General features: G+C 38.0%; 1 protein-coding gene across 1 annotated transcript; it reads left to right on the plus strand.

Annotated features, from left to right (window-relative positions):
* Nucleotides 1-4,312: 4,312 nt before the first annotated feature.
* Nucleotides 4,313-13,818, plus strand: LOC139131351 (uncharacterized). Its single transcript, XM_070697364.1, has 2 exons — nucleotides 4,313-5,311; nucleotides 12,404-13,818. The coding sequence occupies exons 1-2, from the start codon at nucleotides 4,424-4,426 to the stop codon at nucleotides 12,716-12,718; spliced, it is 1,203 nt and encodes a 400-aa protein (XP_070553465.1). The 5' UTR covers nucleotides 4,313-4,423; the 3' UTR covers nucleotides 12,719-13,818.
* Nucleotides 13,819-19,272: the final 5,454 nt, after the last annotated feature.

Consider the following 19,272-nt stretch of genomic DNA (forward strand, 5'->3'; position numbering starts at 1 on the left):
AAATCTGATTATTGTAAGAAATGGAGAAGGACTGTGAATCTTACCAAAACCAAAATTAGAGCGTTTCATAAAGCTGGTGGCCTAAAGAAAAGTGATAAATGGTTCTGGAATGGCCAAAAAATTGAAATTGTTTCAAAATATAACTATTTAGGTGTAATGTTTTCCAGCTCTGGTGTTTGGTTTCAAGCACAAAAATTTATCTCAGAACAGGCTAGAAAAGCTTTGTACTCTCTTGAAAGTAATCTTTATAAACTGGATGGATTACATCCAGACATTTCTTTTAGGGTGTTTGATTGTAAAATACTCCCAATTTTACTCTATGGTAGTGCGATATGGGGAACACATGACTCTTTAGATGTGGAAAAGATTCATCATAGATTTTGTAAGTTTGTTTTAGGAGTGCGTACAAATGCTACAAATTCTGCAGTAAGAGGTGAGCTAGGGAGACACCCTGTTCGAATGTATATTTGTTTAGATATTCTTCGTTTTTGGTTTAAATGTATTCACACTGATTCACCAGAGATTGTCAAAGATTGCTATAGATACCAATATGATAGGGCAGAAAAAGGGTTTAACTGCTGGGGATATTTTGTGAAAAACTTGTTATGTAAATTTGGATTTGCAGATGTATGGGATAATCAGCATTCAGTTAATAGCAGTCTTTTTTACTACAGTTTAAACAGAGATGTTTAGATATATCTATTCAGGATTGGCACGCTGAAGTTACTAGTAGTTCGAAACTAAAAACTTACTGTAAATTTAAGAATGCTTTGATATGTGAGAAGTATTTAAGGTGTATTAATGATTCCTTTTATAGACTAGCCCTGTCTAGATTTAGATTGTCATCACATGACCTTAATATTGAAGAGGGAAGGAAACATGGGATTCCATATGAACAGAGACTGTGCCCATTTCAATGTAACTCTATTGAGGATGAATTTCATTTTCTTTTAATTTGCCCAAACTATCAAGATATAAGACACAGATTTATTCCAAAATTCTACTACTCCCCAGCATGTGAATGGAAATTTATTTTGCTCCTTCAAACAGATAAGTCACACACATTAGAGAATCTTGGTAGATACCTTTTTTATTCTTTCAAAAAACGAAAACAGCTTTTGATCGATATTACTGAGTCTGTAACAGCCTAGATAAGACCTCAAGTGACTGTAAAACTTTTGAAATGTATGTATTGTACTCGAAAGGCCTGTGGCCTATTATAGTACTGAATAAAGTTGATTGATACTTGGCACAAGTCTGTGAATAAAAAAAAACTAATTTAGTGAATGCGATGTAGTCGATTAAAGGTATACAGTCACTTGTTATGTAAATATGCCCATATAGGGTCAAAGGGACGTTCCTTGGTATTGAAATTACCCAAGTGAGGGCAACCTAAAATGACATACACGTTAGACATTTTAGACACGTTAGCTCCGTGAATCTTAGGTCGGCACGTTATACGATCTTTCTCAAGGTTCACGTGATGGCCTACAAACACGGTAAGGTCTACCTCTATCATGCCAATCGTGCAAACCTATCTTGTATCGTGCAGACCTAACGTGTACGGACCTAACGTGTCTAAAATGTCTAACGTGCATGTCATTTTAGGTTCTCCACATGAGTCAAAATCTATCATGCCAATCATGCAAACCTATCGTGTATCGTGCAAACCTAACGTGTATGGACCTAACGTGTCTAAAATGTCTAACGTGTATGTCATTTTAGGTTCTCCACATGACTCCAATTTCTATCATGCCAATCATGCAAACCTATCGTGTATCGTGCAAACCTAACGTGTACGGACCTAACGTGTCTAAATGTCTAACGTGTATGTCATTTTAGGTTCTCAACATGGGTCAAAATCTACCATGCCAATCATGCTAACCTAACGTGTAACGTGTAAACCTAACGTGTACATACCTAACGTGCATGTCATTTTAGGTTCTCCACATGAGTCTAAATCTATCATGCCAATCGTGCAAACCTATCGTGTATCGTGCAAACCTAACGTCTACGGCCTAACGTGTCTAAAATGTCTAACGTGCATGTCATTTTAGGTTCTAAACACGGGTCAAAATCTATCATGCCAATCGTGCAAACCTATCGTGTATCGTGCAAACCTAACGTGTACACACCTAACGTGTCTAAAATGTCTAACGTGCATGTCATTGGACCATAAGTACGCACACGGTATTGAACGAGGTTTTTCCTGGGGCTGTGGGTCGGACGCGCGGGCGTCAGAAATGTATCTGCCAGTAAGGCGACAATTTGCTTGAACGACCAGGTAAATATTAATTAAAGGAAAGGGCAGCAAGTTGTTTACTTATAACATAAAGAGTAGAAGCAAGACTTTAATTTCGATGCTCATGTACTTATAGTACACACACTTCTCCTACATGTTTATATAGAATAATGCTGCCTCCGCAGCCCAGGCATGTTGAAGTTCCGTGGAATATCAATTTTCAGGAGTAAGTGGTAGTGAATTTCTTCGATAATTTGCACGTGCACTTTCTGAGGAAAAATTGAAAATAATCAAGTTGAAAGGCTAAAACTTTAAGCAACGTGTATGTGAAATTTATACGAATTTAAATATTAAGACTGGTCGGCGGTGACCTAGAAATCAGATTTTTGTCAATATAGCTACACAAAGACAGAAAGAAGAGAGAAAGAAACAAAGAAAGACAGAAAGAAAGAAAGACAGTAAGAATATACCTTTTAGCCCACGTGTTCACATACTTGAGCTAATGTCGCACCGACATCTGTCGTCTGTCTTTCTGTTGGCGCGACATCTCAAGACTGGTATTGGAATGAAGTCCATCACATGCATTCTGTTTAGGAATGGCAAAAAGCGACTAGTTTTGATAGGTAAGGCTTGCGTAGTTTTGCCTATTAGCATAATTAGTGATTTATTAGAAAAAAATCTGATATACATGGAGAACCTGAACGACTTCACACAATTTGATGAGATTTGCTATAAATATTGATCACATTAGGATATATCAACCATGAAAGCTATTAAGGAGAAAAATAATTACTAATTTTCATATTTAGTGAACTTTCCTAATTAGGGATATATACTTTGATTGGCTCAACCAAAGTTGATGAAACTTAGTATGCATCAAAGATACTATGGTCTTATATCATTGTTAGTTATTCGGCATTTTTACTTCCGCTAATTACTAAGTTGCATATTCAACGATCTTTCCTTATTGGGGATCTATATCTGGATTAATTTTATTAAAGTCGACGAAACTTGCTGTGTACGTTGAAGATTCTCTCATATGATAAAATGACATTTATTGTAGACTTTTACTCCAGCTGTTAAAAGTTTTCATATTTAACAAACTTTACAGATTAAGGATGTATATCTGAATTGACTCGGTCTAAGTTGACGAAAATTGTACATTAAAAATGCTATGGTATAACATTATTGAAAGGCCTTTAGCATTTTTATTTCAGCTAATTACTAATTTACATATTTAATGAACTTTCCTAATTTGTTATATACCTGAATAGACTTAATCAAAGTTCATGAAACATGCTATGTACATTGAAGATAGTATGAGATCACATTATTGAAAATCATTAAGCATTTTGACAGCAGATAATTATTAATTTGCATGTTTTATGAACTTTCCTGCTTAGGGATATCTGGATATACATGATCAAAATTGACCAAGCTTGCTATGTACATTGAAGATACTATGGTACAACGTTATTGAAAACATTTACCATCTTTACTTCAATTTTAATTACTAATTCCATATTTAACGAATTTTCCTGATTAGGATCTATATCTGAAGACACGACAAAACTAGACGAATCTTATATAATGAAACACGAGAGCAGTTTCAGTTCATGTCAGTTCATGTATGAGTTTTTGCACAGGCGCGGACAAAATTCAGAGGCAAGCTCAATATTATGGATCGCGATTTCATCTCCTGTAATTTTTCTGCATGTGACATTTGTAGTTTGTTTTCTTACGGCTTATTTAGAGTAATGCAAGCTTTTACGCGAGCCATAGACATAGTCTTGCTTCGAATACAGTTAACTGGAAATATTCCAGCTTTGGTCGCGACGAGGTGATACTATGTCACTTCAAACATCGTACTAATAATGAGATTCACTTTGTTCCGTATTTGCTCCGTCATGTAGAGACGAACATTGTTGTTTAATCGTAGAGAGCGTGGAGTTAGAGTGATACAGTAACCTTGAATCCTTGCTGCGCAGCTCCGTGCGGACGGTGTGCGTGTGACACGAGACCCCTTGTTTGCTCAGTTCAACGAGGCGTGTAGCTTTGTGTCCTGCCAAAGGTCAAAACATCAGCTGCCCGTGGTTTGTCCCGTGGTTAGGTCACACAGCCTGTATCTGCTGGTTTCTCGGTCTCCGGACACTTTAATGACACCATGCGCACGGTGTAGACATGACCAGCCGAAACACTGCGGGTTCTTCTCTGTACAAGGACTACGTGGACGTCCTGGCGAGAGTCAGGCAGTTTTACGGTCGGCTTGAATTTGACGCGAGGAAAGGTACCAGCGATTTCCGTGAGTTGCAGATGATACTGGGGTCATCCAGTAATGGCGATGGTCCGATTGAGTCCACGCTGGAGCAAGTCTACAAAAGTTTTGCACCGCCGCACAGACTCAAGCTTGACTTCAGGTACTCAAGCAAGGAAGTCCTTCTGAAACAATTGCGAGACCTTCTGGCTTACGAGAAACGCGACCCGAAAATGGAAGACAAACTGAAAGTCCTCGTGGACAAGATACTGCAGCTCAGGTACAAGGACGGGTTTTGCATATCAGGGCCGAACGCCCTCGCAGATGCTTTACCAACGAAGATACCGGGCTATGTCCACGATATGTTGTTAAACCACCAATTGGATATAACTTGGGAGACGGAGTCGGGCTTTCCGTCGCATAGCGAGATCTTCCGTAATCCGCCAGTGTTGGCCTGGAAACTCCGAAAGGCGCTGACGATTTACCAAATATTCAAAGAGAGGGGTCAAATTCACGACCACTACCAACTCGAAAACCTGTGTCCCCCGATTTACGCCAAAACGATGGCCTGGCGATCTTGGTACGAATGGACATTCGTAAACAGTGGGCAGGAACTACCCGAACTGCGCACAGAAATCGGAGAGTTGCCCCATTGGATCGACAAGGAAATCCAGGATTTCCTCAATGCAGAGTCACAGGAGGAGTGCTACGTCCACGGAAACTTTGCCGTGTACTGCCTTGTTTTGAAGGATGATTTGTACGGGAAGAGGAGGAGCGCTGGCAAAGACAGTAAGAAAGGGCAAAGGGAATTACAGGTGAGGGAACCAACGACGGTGCCAATGAGAATAAGTAATTTTCAAGAGAAAAGCAGACAAGGGTTTAGGGGATATGTTGCCAATACGACAACCTTTCTTCTCAAGTATCGACCATTAGATATTTCGAGGGAGTCGTCGCAAAGTGGAAAAATCTACCCACTGGGACACCTTCAGCAGTTGTACCTCCTCAGTCTTGGTAAAAAAAATATTCGCATATCGGAAACAAAGACAGTTACATGCCTGTAACTGTTGAAAAAATGTGCATGTGTTTCACCCTTTAAAAATCATGTCAAATCTTGGAACGGTTGGAAAAAAATTCAAGTCCGCACTCTGAGCACCCATCCCTGTAACGTTTTATTTGTTCGGGTACTTGTAGTTTATGTACAAAATTTCGTGTTCTTCACTGCCGTTGTCAATGCATCGACCAATTGATTGATTGATTGATTGATTTATTTAGCACTTAAAAAACCATACAGTACAAACAAGAAAAAAGACAAAAGACAGAAGTGCTGGGATAACACAGAAAAGTTAAAAACTTATTTCCACTGTGGTCCCACGATAAATAAAATCACAAGAAAATCGGCACGACAACAATTAATAAAAAACGAAATCATTTTGCTCACGTTGAATCATTGCTTCATAAAAATACTTCTTTAACTTTCTTTTAAACAGAGAATTTGAAGTAATACTCTGTATATTTCTTGGAACTTTGTTCCATTCAACACTAGCTGTATATACAAAACTATTCTGATAAAACCGAGCCCCACCTTGAATAAAAATAGAATAGGGTCCGGATTTCGTTCTATGGACATGACTGTTAAAAACAAAATTATCAGACAAATATTTCGGTGCTAATCCTAATGTAACTCTATGAACATGATTGAGTTTTATATATGCGACTCTGTGGCTAACAGGTAGCCATCCCATTTGTTTGAAGTGAACCGATTCAAGGTGTGCTCTTGCTGACACACCAAGGGCAAACCGTATAACTTTATTTGGGAAGTTTGAAGTTTTTGTTTGCTTTTTAAAGTCAAGGCACGTTAATTTGACCGGCACGTTCATCAGTGGTGTTTAAAGGTGGTCGACCCCCTTTCCGGATACTGTAGATTGCTTGGCCACCAAAGAGGGCCAGGGGCAAAAGCATAGTTCCATCGAGTTTAGTTTTTAATATAATAGTGGATGGTGAATTAGATGAATCCATACACGCGTAGCCAACAGTGTTTTTACGCCGATACGTGACCTCACCTTCATGGTATGATGTGGTGTGACGAGCGTGACGTGACGTGACGTGCGACGTGACATGACGCGATGTGATAATTACTATATTTTTGTTTAGCTCATCATATAATGCAATTGAATGATCAACTCGTTTGCATGGAGTCCTATGATCAATTCTAAACTTTTACTTTCATTTTCGTCGTACGATATGACAAAATCCAATCATAGAGTATTGTTGTTTAAATCTGACACAGACGTGAGAGTCACTAAGAAGGTCGCGTGAACTACCCGATTTACGATGTTGGTGGCTAGGATATACCCAGGGGCACGTCAACAAGCCGATTTCGGAATTTTGTACTCACCAGAGATGTGAAATATTCATTACATTATTGTAAAATAATAGAAGAAGGTGAGGGGAAGGACAATCGAAATTTATACTTTAAGATCATCATGTTCTCCAAGTCGTCCCGACAGAAGTTGTGGGCAGATACACAATTGGCCTGAATATCTAAAACTCCACATCTTGTCCCGTTTTTGTGTCAGGTACGCTCTGTTCAGCGGTGTATTAAATCGCGAAAAAAGCAGCCTTGTTTTGATTAATCTGACAGGTGCACCTTTGATGGCGAGACCTGACCAAATATCATCGTTAATATTTAGCTAGATGTCGAGATATTGCATACATGTCAGTGGTATCATCAAAGTTTCCAATAGTATCTATATGTGCGAGGGTCAGGAGGGGTCATCGGGTATCAATTTGACAGCTTAGCTAGCTAATGCAAACAATTTTTTTGCATCGCATCTCGATAAATACTGGGTAGTCAGGACAATCGCGAGTGTCCATCGATAAACAAACCAACGGGCCGGTCCCATACTTTGAACCGTTTTGGAGTTCGGCTTGCAAGATGACAAAGCCCTGTCCGGGGACGGAGAAGACACTACTGAGCTTCCCCCCTGGTGAGATAAATCTTCCTTCTTCTCTGAATGTGGCAATCCACACATAAATTGCAGATGACTAAAGATGCTTCTTGAGCACAGAGAGAGGTGTGCTGGTCGACATTTAATTTCAGTGTTAAGCAAACCTTTTTATAGGGAAACAGTATAAGCCTTAATTTCGTGTGTCGCATGTTTTTCTCTTTTCCACTTTAAGTTATTTACCTTTTTCACCGCTAAATCATATATAATCGACATTCTCTACAGAGCTGGAGACCAACTGATTGATGCGAGAAATTTCTGAAACTTTTTTCAAAATATTAATTTTGCTGCAAACGAGTCAGTAATGAATTGTGACGGCCAGTCGCAGCTCCCCTTGAGCCATCATACTGTCCTCCTTTTTTTAAGCTTTGCACAAAATCACGTATTTTGAGGTCTTCGACTTCAAACTGACAAACGTACACAGAATTGATCGAATATCTCTAAGCGGCAAATGTTGCACACGCGATGCCGGGAACAAGACCCCCGCAAACAACAACAACAAACAAACAGCGAAAAACAACAAAAACGTGATCAGCTTTTCTACACAAGGGTACCCTGCCCGGACAGGTATATTTACGTCAAAGGTAAAATAAAGAGATCGCCATGTCAGACAGTTGTTGTAAGCTTATCATCTCTCTGCACACTTCCTGAACTCTTACTAGTACTGCATTACGAGCGGGGTACATTCTGTAAATAAATATTGCCCTTGAGTTATTATTATGGCATCAACATCGATACGGTCGGTGCACGTGGAGAACAAAGTTACATTTGCGCATGTCCGTAGTTATCTCTCTTGTACATGTCGCTCTCCGGGGACAACGCGATAAGGGTGTATATTTACCAGTCGGTGTGTCGAAAAGGAAAATAAAATGGCGTAATCTCAAACTTAAACGTTGCCTTTTATCTCCTAAGGCCGCAGAATAAAAATAAGGCATCAATGAAGTTTTTCGCATCTGAGAAACAAACAAATCATCAAAAACTTTTCAGTATGTTGAAGTGAAAGTGGCCACCATCTTCTGCGGTAACTCTTGGGGAGAAATAAAACTTTCAAGATACACAACAGCACGAGGCAAGAAGTTCAAGTTAAGCATAAATAAAGAATCTAAAAAGCTGTTGGCTAGGCAACTTTTACTTGGGGAGTGCGCGCTGAAGCCATTCGTCGGCGTACTTGTATGGACTCTCGCTTCCAGTATATGTACCGCTCACGCCGAAAGGTATGAATCATTGCAACGTTGAGGGTGGATTAGGATTTTAACATGAATGGTTTTTTATCACAACTGGAAGTTGTGATATAGAGGTGGTTTCAACCGGTGTTTGATGTCGTCCATTTCCGTAAACGACAAAAAGTCAAAACTGCTGAACAGACTGCGTTGATATTTGGTACCGATACATAGACTGGTTCCAAGGTTCCAATTCGGAAAAATGGAGCCAAACGGAGCGGAGGTTATATAGTTTTGGGAAATTTCTAACCCCCCTTTTTAACTAATTGATTTTAGGGGTCTTTCATATATGTAGTTTTGGAATGTACACCAATCCTGCATTGTGGACTGTTTTATGAGTTGTGGAACAGAAATGAGGTTTTGATGAATGTTAGAAATATGCAGGATGGCTGATTCAAAGTATAAGAGATTTCTATGCTCTTTTGGGTATCAAAAGCAATAAAAAAAAACATATTTCATAGTTTAGATTCTCACTTTTGAGATGACCCTAAGCATTTGTTATGTAAACATCCTTGAGTCAATATACAGACTTTGACATTCCTGAGATTAAGTATCCATGACCTCACATGTTACAGTCTTTCACTACCATGGTATGGCCCAAACCCATTGTTATCAATGGTGAGTGTGGACCTGTCTACAGGAAATTGGGGTGAACAGGTTATACAATGCCATGACAAGTTGCAAGGTAGCACCAGCATAGAGTCCTACGCATGTCCATGTGTTCTCACAGCAAATTACAGGGAAAAAATTATTTGAGATGTTTCTCTCCTTTAAATAGAAGTATATAACAATTTAAACCTGTCATGGATGGATTGCTCTCAAATGATCTGAAACACAGTTATTGCCCATTAGCAACAAATCTATAGCAAGATTTATGTAAAGTTCATGAACTTACACAAGGTATTAGACAAAAGATGACCATGACTTTGCTACTTTTCAACATTTATTTCATTCAGATTTCCTCAGCTTAGTGTATATTTTGTAATCTTAATTACTGTCAACTTAGCTTTACTAACTTATTATTCTAACCTCATTATTCTTACACTACTGTTATACCTTATAACCACAAAATTTCAAGAGATGCATATATGATTGTCACTTAACAAACAATTTACAAATATGTCTTCTGCTTTTTTCTCCATACATATACATGTCCCTTTTCTCATAAAAATGGGCTTAAAATCGCAATGTGAAAAATAGTCTTTCAGCTGTATGTTGCTCATTGACTTCGTGGTCTGTCTAATTAGTCCCACGGACACCGTCCGGGGGACTTATAGGTTTGGTCATGTCCGTGTGTGCGTGCCTGCACCGTGTGTGCATCCGTCCGTCTGTTCACGCAGATATCTCAGACATGCCCAGGTCAATTTCTTTCAAACTTTGCACAAGGATAGTACCCTACCCCATACAGATGCACGTCGATTTGGCCATGTCAGAGGACTTTTTAGTTTACACCACCATAGACTACCATGTATAAGTCAGCTGTCTATAGAATCCCATGTATAAGGGCAAGTAAAATAAAAATTTAGTTTGTCATCATATTCATATTGCAAAAAGGATTCAGTGACACAGTTTTTAGTCCCCATGGATGAAGTCCAGGGCCTTATAGATTGGGTCATGTCCCTCCGTTCACGCAGATATATAAAATATTTTGACAAAATCTCCCGTGACCTCGGTGACCTTTGACCTCAAATATACATATTTGTCCATAACTCAGTAACCACAAGTGCTACACCCTTCATATATGGTATGATGGGACACCTTATGACGCCACATATTGTACCTCATTAATTATGTGCATATCTAATTTTGAGCGAGCCAATAGAGCTAGGTCTGATTTTTGGTATATAGGGATGACTTAGCAATTCAATTTTTTTGACAAAATGTCACATGACCTCAGTGACATTTGACCTGAAATAACATATTTGTCCATAACTCAGTAACCACAAGTGCTACACCCTTCATATATGGTATGATGGGACACCGCATGACGCCACATATTGTACCTCATTAATTATGAGTAGTTTCACAATGTGCCAGTTGTGATCAAGTGCCATTGGTGCTATTTTTCATGTTCCGACACTGGCCAGTTATTTTTCTCTGTTTAGCGTAATGTGTGTGCGCTCTTATTTTCAACTTTTCAAGTCGCATCTCTGCAGATTTCCTCCCCCCCCCAACATTCCCCTTAAATATGTACTGGTCAACCCCTAACGGTTAATCCTTTGACCATTCCAGGAGGAGCATACTCGGCAAAACTCTCCTCGCACAGAGCGCACTATAGAGTCAGTGGGACGCTTATTAATCTACCGATGTGAGTTAATTATTATCAATGAATAAAATTATGTCAAATTTGCAAATGCCATACCGACAAAAACAAAAGAAAATGGAAAAAAGACAACAAACAAGCGGATCGTTCGTTTATCACAAACATTTTGTGACCTCTAAAAATGTAATCACGTAATGATGAAAAACTCATTTCTATGTGAAAAAAGGAGCATTTTAAGCAAGGATTTTTCTTATTGTTTTACTTATATGTTTTTTTTTTGTAATTTAATCTACTGCCTATATGGTGGGGCAGAAATGCTTTTATTTGGCATAGTTTGGTATATGTGTATGCGTTGTGTATATTGGTACAGCATCTCGGCTTCGTCTTTTGGAGTGGACGAAGGCCAAAAGACGAGATGCTAGACTAGTGTGAATAGACAATCTGCCTGTACACATCAAGAAAGCTCTTGTTCTGAGCCAGTTAATATCTTATCCTAGCGGTCTGACAGAAGTAGAAGTCACCCAAATACAAAGTGAAAATGTACGACAACTAACTGTCAACAGCTAGGCAGGTGATTGCAACTAAGGTCACTGAATTCACCACGATACAAATAAAAGTCCTAAATACGGAATACTAAATGTATAATTGTTCACTCTTTGCACACAAATTGATGGTGTTGACACATTCATTACAGACAATTACATATGGAAGTGAAAAAATCCCGTTCATTATTTGTTATTACCAGGACTGGTAATATAGAATTACACCAGAGTTGTTATATATTTCTACATACACTTATTTCACACTATAGTCTGTTTGTCATTTTCACTGTTCCTCCGGTCACTAGTAAAATAACTTTGGAGGTCCTGCACTTGACTCACACACCCACACTCATATATCACTTCGTCTCGTCATCCGCTCTGTTTGTTCCTCTCTACCAAAGCCATGTCCCCATGCGTATGCGTACAATGCTTGTTCATAATACATGTAGTGATATCAGTGCACCACGGCGCGTGAGGGATCTGCAGATAATCACAACCAGACATTCAGGTAACTTTAAAATTTCCCTGTCTGACCAAATAATACCTGCCATTTTACATTTAAATGTCTTCCATAGTGGATACTGAGTGTAACACCCCCCATCTCAAGAACTCAAAAACTGAGATATTATTTCCACCAATCCATGGGAAGGTAACTGTAAACTTCACCTTTCCAGTGCAAAAAATATATTCCAGGGCTGACATGCAGGCAGTTCTTTCCTTCTCTGCCATCATCAATGCACGTGTGGTACCTCATTCAAACGAATTACACGACTACTAACACGTTTGCATCAAGTCAGCACTTTATACATAACAAGCTAATCTGCTGAAAAATGCAGTCAATGCTGTATCTGACAGTGTTTTCACGTTTTTCTTTCAGCTGTACATCGGCAGTGCTGTCCACGGTACTCTTCAACGCTGGATCCATGATTCCCACGCGCATTGCAAGGCGGTGTCGGCAGTCTTGAAACACCTGAGGAGTTGTCCGGGCGACACCTTCATTCCCTACCCGGGTCCCGTCAGTACCATGGAAGCCTGCCTAGCACTGGCAACCCTGCTGGGCAAGCAGGCAGCTATCTTTATCATCAGTAGCTACGGCAACAAGGAAGGTATGCTTCGTCGAGAGGAAGATCTAATAAGGCGGCTTAATTTATCAGACATGAGACTTGGTATGAACTATCCAGCTGATTATTAACATTTCCAGGCCAGTTTCTACGTAAGCAGGGGTCCATATGCACCATGGGGAACGATACAGTTGGGCCAAACCATTGTAGTGAAAGGGCCAATGCCTGAAAAAAGGCTGTCTATATAGATGCATCTATGATTGTTTCAAGTGCATGATTATTCAGTCTCTTCGTGTGATGCATTGAAGCTGAAATACTTGACCTTGAGTGGTGCTGTGAATGCGACGTCGAGTAGAGCAGCTTTTGCTGGATTACGCCTGCCCTGCTGTGTAGACTCCGTTCTGAAGCTAATTAATCTGTCATGAACTGAAAGTCAACCGAAATCAAATGTTTTGCATGACATGAAGACATGCACGAAAGGCTGTTTCAAAAATAACTCATTTTGTATTCGTCAACTTGAACCAAGTCTATAGGTACATCTCATTCCTCTGTAATTTTCAATTCCAGTGTCATTTATATAGAGGATTCTATTATTTCCGTCATTTTCTTCCATATGTTTGGTCACAGGTGCGTGAAGTTGCCACCTCTGTACGTATACTGTACACAGCAACTCCACGCACCTGTGTGTTTGGTTAAGGTAGTATGCGCCTTGAAAGTGAAAGACTTAAACTTCTGCTCAAAATTTACTCAAGGAATCTTTAAACCATGCTGTTTCAAAATCATAAATAAAAATTGGGGTTAACCGTGCAAATTTAAGTACTAGAGAAACAAATTACCCAGATTTACCAATATTTAAAATTCAAAATGACCGCCATCCCAGCGTTAACTTTATGGAAAACAAATAAAATTTTCGATTTTTGGAAAAATAAGACGGTGAAAAGTATTTTTACATCAAGAGCTTGAAAATGAACCCCCACAAGTGGTATATCAGAAAAGAATTGTAAAAGTTTGAGAGTCAAAGTATCTGTCCACGAGGCGCATTCTACCTTAACTATACGTATTGTAACACAGAAGGGTGAGGTCATGTACAGTCTGGCTATTTCGGGTTAGAACCTGAAATCACCTTAACGCTGGTTAAACTAAAAGCCGAAAGATGCCTTTTTTTTTATTTTTTGAGAATTAATTTATAATTTGCCATTTGACTGTTTGTACAAATGGACATGTCACTTTGAAATAATTGCAGGTTTCTGTTTGTGAGTGTCACAGTTGAAAAACTTATTTTGCGAGAGGTTTGAGTTTTACTTTGGGTTTAAAAGTTTGAGATTTGCCGTACATGTGACATGGTTTGAGTAGTAGAGTCCCAGGACAGCATAGAAACTATGCAGAGACATCTAATGCACAAATTCCAAATATTGCAACTATTTTCTCATTTACTTTGATCTGCTTTCTCTTGAAGCCTCGCCCCAGTACATTTGACAATATACTTTATTACTTTATACTTCTTTGTGTAATGCTCACACTGGTTGAGACACTCAGTATTGTGCACCCAATTCCTCAGGTACTGCGCATCATTATTGTTGAATTCAACTAAATTCAAGTGAAATCAAGTCTGGAAAGAAATTCAGTTCTCAATGATGACAGTTCACCAAAAATCAAATTTTCCGGCTTTGCTGACAAGCTGCGCAGCACTTGACATCAACGTCAGCATGCTGTATATATATATATAGGATATATATATATATATATATATATATATATATATATATATATATATTATATATATACGTATATATATATATTGTATATATGTATATATGTATGTGTGTATATATATTATATCACACACACATAATATATTATATTTATATATATATATATATATATATTATATATATTATATATATATATATATATATATATATATATATATATATATATACATATATAATGATCATTAAAGGTGACATTTACTGAGGTTTACTGAGGTTGAGCATTATGAAGATGGCGGTCAGGAAATATATAAAACTTAGTGTCTGTTTTCGGTATAATATTTGCCTTGAAATGGTTTGATCTTTCTAAAACCTGAAGCAGACAGATTGTCGTGTTTTGCAGAGATAATGGTGCTCAAAACAATCTCAATGGCTTTCTTACCAAAGGTAATATATTCAATACATCAGTAACTTCTTTTGAGTCAACCTTTTTTGCACAGATGTGCGCAGAATTTTTTTAAATACTCAAGTATGACCATCAATTATATTCTAGGCCAAAGCTTATAATCTTTAAAGTTCATATATTCTAATAGCCAGTACTTTTAAGTTGTTTACGATTAAAATGCCTGAAAATGCAAGTATGAGACTTATACTCTCAGTACTTAAGTCAACTGAACTCAGTGTATCTCTGTGTAATTTAATGGCAGTGATAAGATAAAAATGAAATCTACAGATGTTGTAATTTCTACAAAACAATGACAACAACATCAATAGTACATCTGGATAGGAATATACAAGGTCTTAATGCTTGAAGGCCTGTACTTGTCAATTATCATCTTCATACCAGTCTTTCGAGTCTCAAAAACATTTTTTGTATCAATCTGCATCGTCATGACAACAAAGTGATGTAGATAATTACACTGACAGAATCAAAGAATGCACACTTTATAGCACATATTTCCGTATTCTGTGATTAACTCACTGTTAATTCTGAAGAGAAACTGCATTTTACTGGCTTCGTGTAGCCTAAACTATTGTACTGCTTGGAATTAATCCATTGAGTGCTGTAAATTTTCCCACCAAAATTTTGTGCAACATTTCATCAATTTTATGAAATTTTTCTGTAATTTTGTTGATGATTTTGGATCAAATGGACATCACATTTCATTGCTTACAGTATTTTATCAAAATTTTGGCAAAAATTTTGAAAAAATTGACTGGGGTATATTTTATAAAGGCAACAAAATTTGACTTTGGTGCTCAAAGGGTTGAGATTGAATTAATGGCTATAAAACTGAATTGTGCAATACTAGGCAAACTGTTCTTACAAGAGAGTTTATCACGGTAATAAAGTTTTAAATTTCAGTGCAATTGATTGTTTTTTACCCAATAATGTGGCTATAACAAATTTTACCTTTCAGATCATAATTTAATTCAAATGCTTACATGTACAAGTCTATATCAAGCTGTTTTTACTTTCTGTGTGCTTGAGAATTTTTACCAGTACTAAAAACGGTTCTGAAAGTACCGTCAGCATCTTTCAGCTAATCCGATACTGCAACATTAAGAATTAAAAAAAACCCAAAAGTGTTTTGTATTTTGAAGTAAGTCTGTAGTGCAGTGTTTGTGATTCTAACAAAAGTGACCCCTATCTAAAGAGCTCCATTTTACTGAATCAAAGTTTGTGAATATTCTGAACTTTTCCATTGTGGCCGAAAGTAGTACTTCACTTTTCAATAGGCTTTGAATACATGGGGTCGAACCAAACTAAGAAATGAATGAGTGGGGTGGGGCAAAGTTCATCGTAGAGAACTAAAATGTGAATTGCACATTTTCTTTGAAGAGGTTGTTTCAGAGTGTTTGTTTTTCTCTTTGCTTTGCGTAAATCTACTGGTACCAGGACTACGTCCTTACGGTAGTCATTCAGCCAATATTTGTTGATAGCTTTGTGATTTATGAATTATTTTCTCATTAGACAGCTGGCGTACAGCATACCAGACACCGTATACTCAGCTAATCATGCTGATTTTCACCGCTAAGAGTTACTGCTGTTTCAGATCTGAGCTGTACAAGGTTTTAAATCCGTGTAGTGAATGTGATTGGAGTTGTTAACTGATCATGTTTGTGAAACATTACACATTAAGTATATGCATTTAGTGTTGACATTTAGGAGTAAACTTTGATCCACTTCCAAGGATTTAGAGTGCAGTTTTGTTTCCCCATACTTCAATAGTGAAAAACAAACACAAAAATTGAATAAAATAAATACACTCAACCAAAAGCTGTTGATTCAATCTTTAGTTCTGTATAAAGAAAAATGTTGTGTGTGGCAGGGTTTAGTTATGCACACAGACCTTGTTTGTATAAAAATACACATTTTTCTGCTCTCTTTCCAAATGTGCCTGACAGATCATATTTTCTGTTTGCTTGGCAGCGGCAGAAGTGCTCATCAAGTGGCTACACTGACAGGTGCAAGTCAACTCAGCTCATCTGTGTGTAGATGTTTCTCTATGCAGGATATTTTGTTTCAGTGCCGAAGTGGAAAAAATTTTGCTGAAAACTTTAAATATTTGTTTTTGTTTCAAGTTTGAAACTGAAGGAAAAACTGTAACAAGAATGTCGTCACAGGGAAATGGCACATTTTCAAAGTACACGCTTTGGGAGACGTAAATAAACCTCTGTATATTCACCGTGTCTTACGCAGTATCCGACTACGCCAGCATTATTTCTGCTTGGTGAGTTGTAAATAGCAAAGTCTAAAGTGATGAATGTATGCAATATCGGGGGATTTGTGATCTCAAAGCAGGTAGGTTTGCAACTGCATAGCCATGCACATAAAGTTCAAGTTGCTGGTGCCTGTAAATGCTGTATTTACTTTTTAAGTACTCGTACAGTAATCCTATCAAAATGTAACCATGGGGTTGATTGATCCCAAACGCAATATTATCCAAGTCATTTCAACGTCCTTGCTTTCATCAAACAGGTAATCACACATTTATGAGGTACACTTACAGAAAGGACACCATGCATAAACTTTGACCTTCACACTATTTTCCAGCATTCACTCATTCAAACTCTGCATTTTATGGCTGAGCTAACTCTATAGTTCTTCAACCAATTGCCAAACACCTGCCTAATTAATACATGTATGTGAACACTCACTCTTTCTGGTTTATCAAAGAGTTTGTTCCAATGCTACAGCAATACCTGAAAGCAAATTTTCACACCAAATGAAATTTAGCTGAGATTTTAGGAAGTAATGGTTAATTTTGTTGACAGTGATACTTGACAGAGTACAGTATGGGAGATGGCACTCATCTGGCATATTTGCAAGCAGATTAGGGTTTTCAGGCTTGGAACAAAATAACATACTGCTGCTATGTGTATACCGGTATTTTTACAACCCGATGGGTTCTGTTTGGGCAACAAAGCTACAAGTACGTAAACAACTGAATCATACAATGACTAGGTAATATTAGTAGTGATGGAATTATCAAAGTTGGTGAATTTCCTCTCAGGGCTACTACATGCGCATAATTTTCAATTCTTTGAATCCCTACAAGAAAAAAGCATTTTGGTGCATAGCTAGAATATACATCTCTTCAACGGCAATGGGAATTAGTGACACTGGCAAAAGCCTGCTATTTACAGAAAATCAATCAGTTATTCTTTCCACTCCCACAAAGAATATTGATGTACATTTTAATGGTTTCATATGGTGATATGTAAGTATTAGCAAAGGGAACTCTGGCTCCTTGTTTGTTTGTTTATGCGTGTTTGTATATTTGTTACATATTATTTCCATATCCAGTAAAGAACCAATAAAGAGTTGTATTTGTCTTCATGTTTGTCAACAAAGGTCTTTGTTTGTTTGTTTGTCTTTTTGTTTGTTTACGAGTCTGGTCAATAAGTGACACATTAAAAAGTTTCTAATACAATCCCACCTATGAAATAACGCATACCCCTTCTTTGCCATGAGTAAGCACTCATGTGAGTCCACCACTCTCACTACATACCCTTTTAAATAACTCACAGGGAGTGCATCTCTGCTTGCCATTTTGCCTAACCTTCCTATTTTCAAGTCCAGCAAAAATAACAAATAAATACCTGACAAATAAAATACCGCTTGTAAGCAGAGAACATTACCTGCACTTTACTGTCTTTTACTTCACTCAAAGCTCTCCTTCAACGAAACCTTAGTATCACACTTTAGTGGGTTATCACTGAACTCCTTTACAATAAGCCATAGACGTTTATCTTGCTCTCCCCACCATTTTCAAAAAGTGTTGTTAGCCCTGGGTGAAGTGGAATACCTTATATATACACTGTAAGTTCCCTATACATGATATTGGGTCAAGCTGTGTCATCACAACTAGGGCTGGAACTACCTGTTACTGTATCAAAATAACAGTTTTGCTGCTATAGCAACTGAAAACAAACACGTACAATAATATAGAAATAACAGGCAATGCGCTGACCATTACGTTTATTTGTGGGCAAGGGCGAGAGGAAAGCCAAAAATGTAACAGGCGAGGCTTGCAGACCCCGTTAATTTGGCTGTCCTCGAGCCCGGCGCCCACAAATAAACGTTAATGGTCAGAGCGGAGTCTGTTATTTCCATTATATTATCAGCGAACCCCAAGAAAACCGTCAAAATTTCCGAAAATTTCAGGAGCGAACGTCAACTGGCCCCAGAACTGAGCAATACCGTGATGCACTGTCATGCGCGCTGTAAAAATGGCAAATCCAGGGATGTTTTCAGAAAAAAGTATCTCAACTTGACCTACAAGTGCTCCATTTCATTTTGTGATTGATTATGATTTACGTTTTGAGCTGTAAAGTTACGATACTTTGAGTTGTAATCTTATTATTCATATTCAAGGCAGTAAACAAACCATTACTGTGTATTTGTTGGTCAGTCCAAGTGGTTTAGCTCGAACCAATCAAAATGCGACGGGCAGGGCATGGTACTATAA

Source organism: Ptychodera flava, chromosome 4, assembly GCF_041260155.1.
Source record: "Ptychodera flava strain L36383 chromosome 4, AS_Pfla_20210202, whole genome shotgun sequence".
NCBI classification, from domain to species: Eukaryota; Metazoa; Hemichordata; class Enteropneusta; family Ptychoderidae; genus Ptychodera; species Ptychodera flava.

Coding starts and splice junctions, on each gene's coding strand:
- LOC139131351 (XM_070697364.1), top strand. CDS start 4,424: ATGACCAGCCGAAACACTGCGGGTTCTTCTCTGTACAAGGACTACGTG. Junction 5,312..12,403: donor AAGGGCAAAGGGAATTACAG/GTGAGGGAACCA, acceptor TTTTTCTTTCAG/CTGTACATCGGCAGTGCTGT.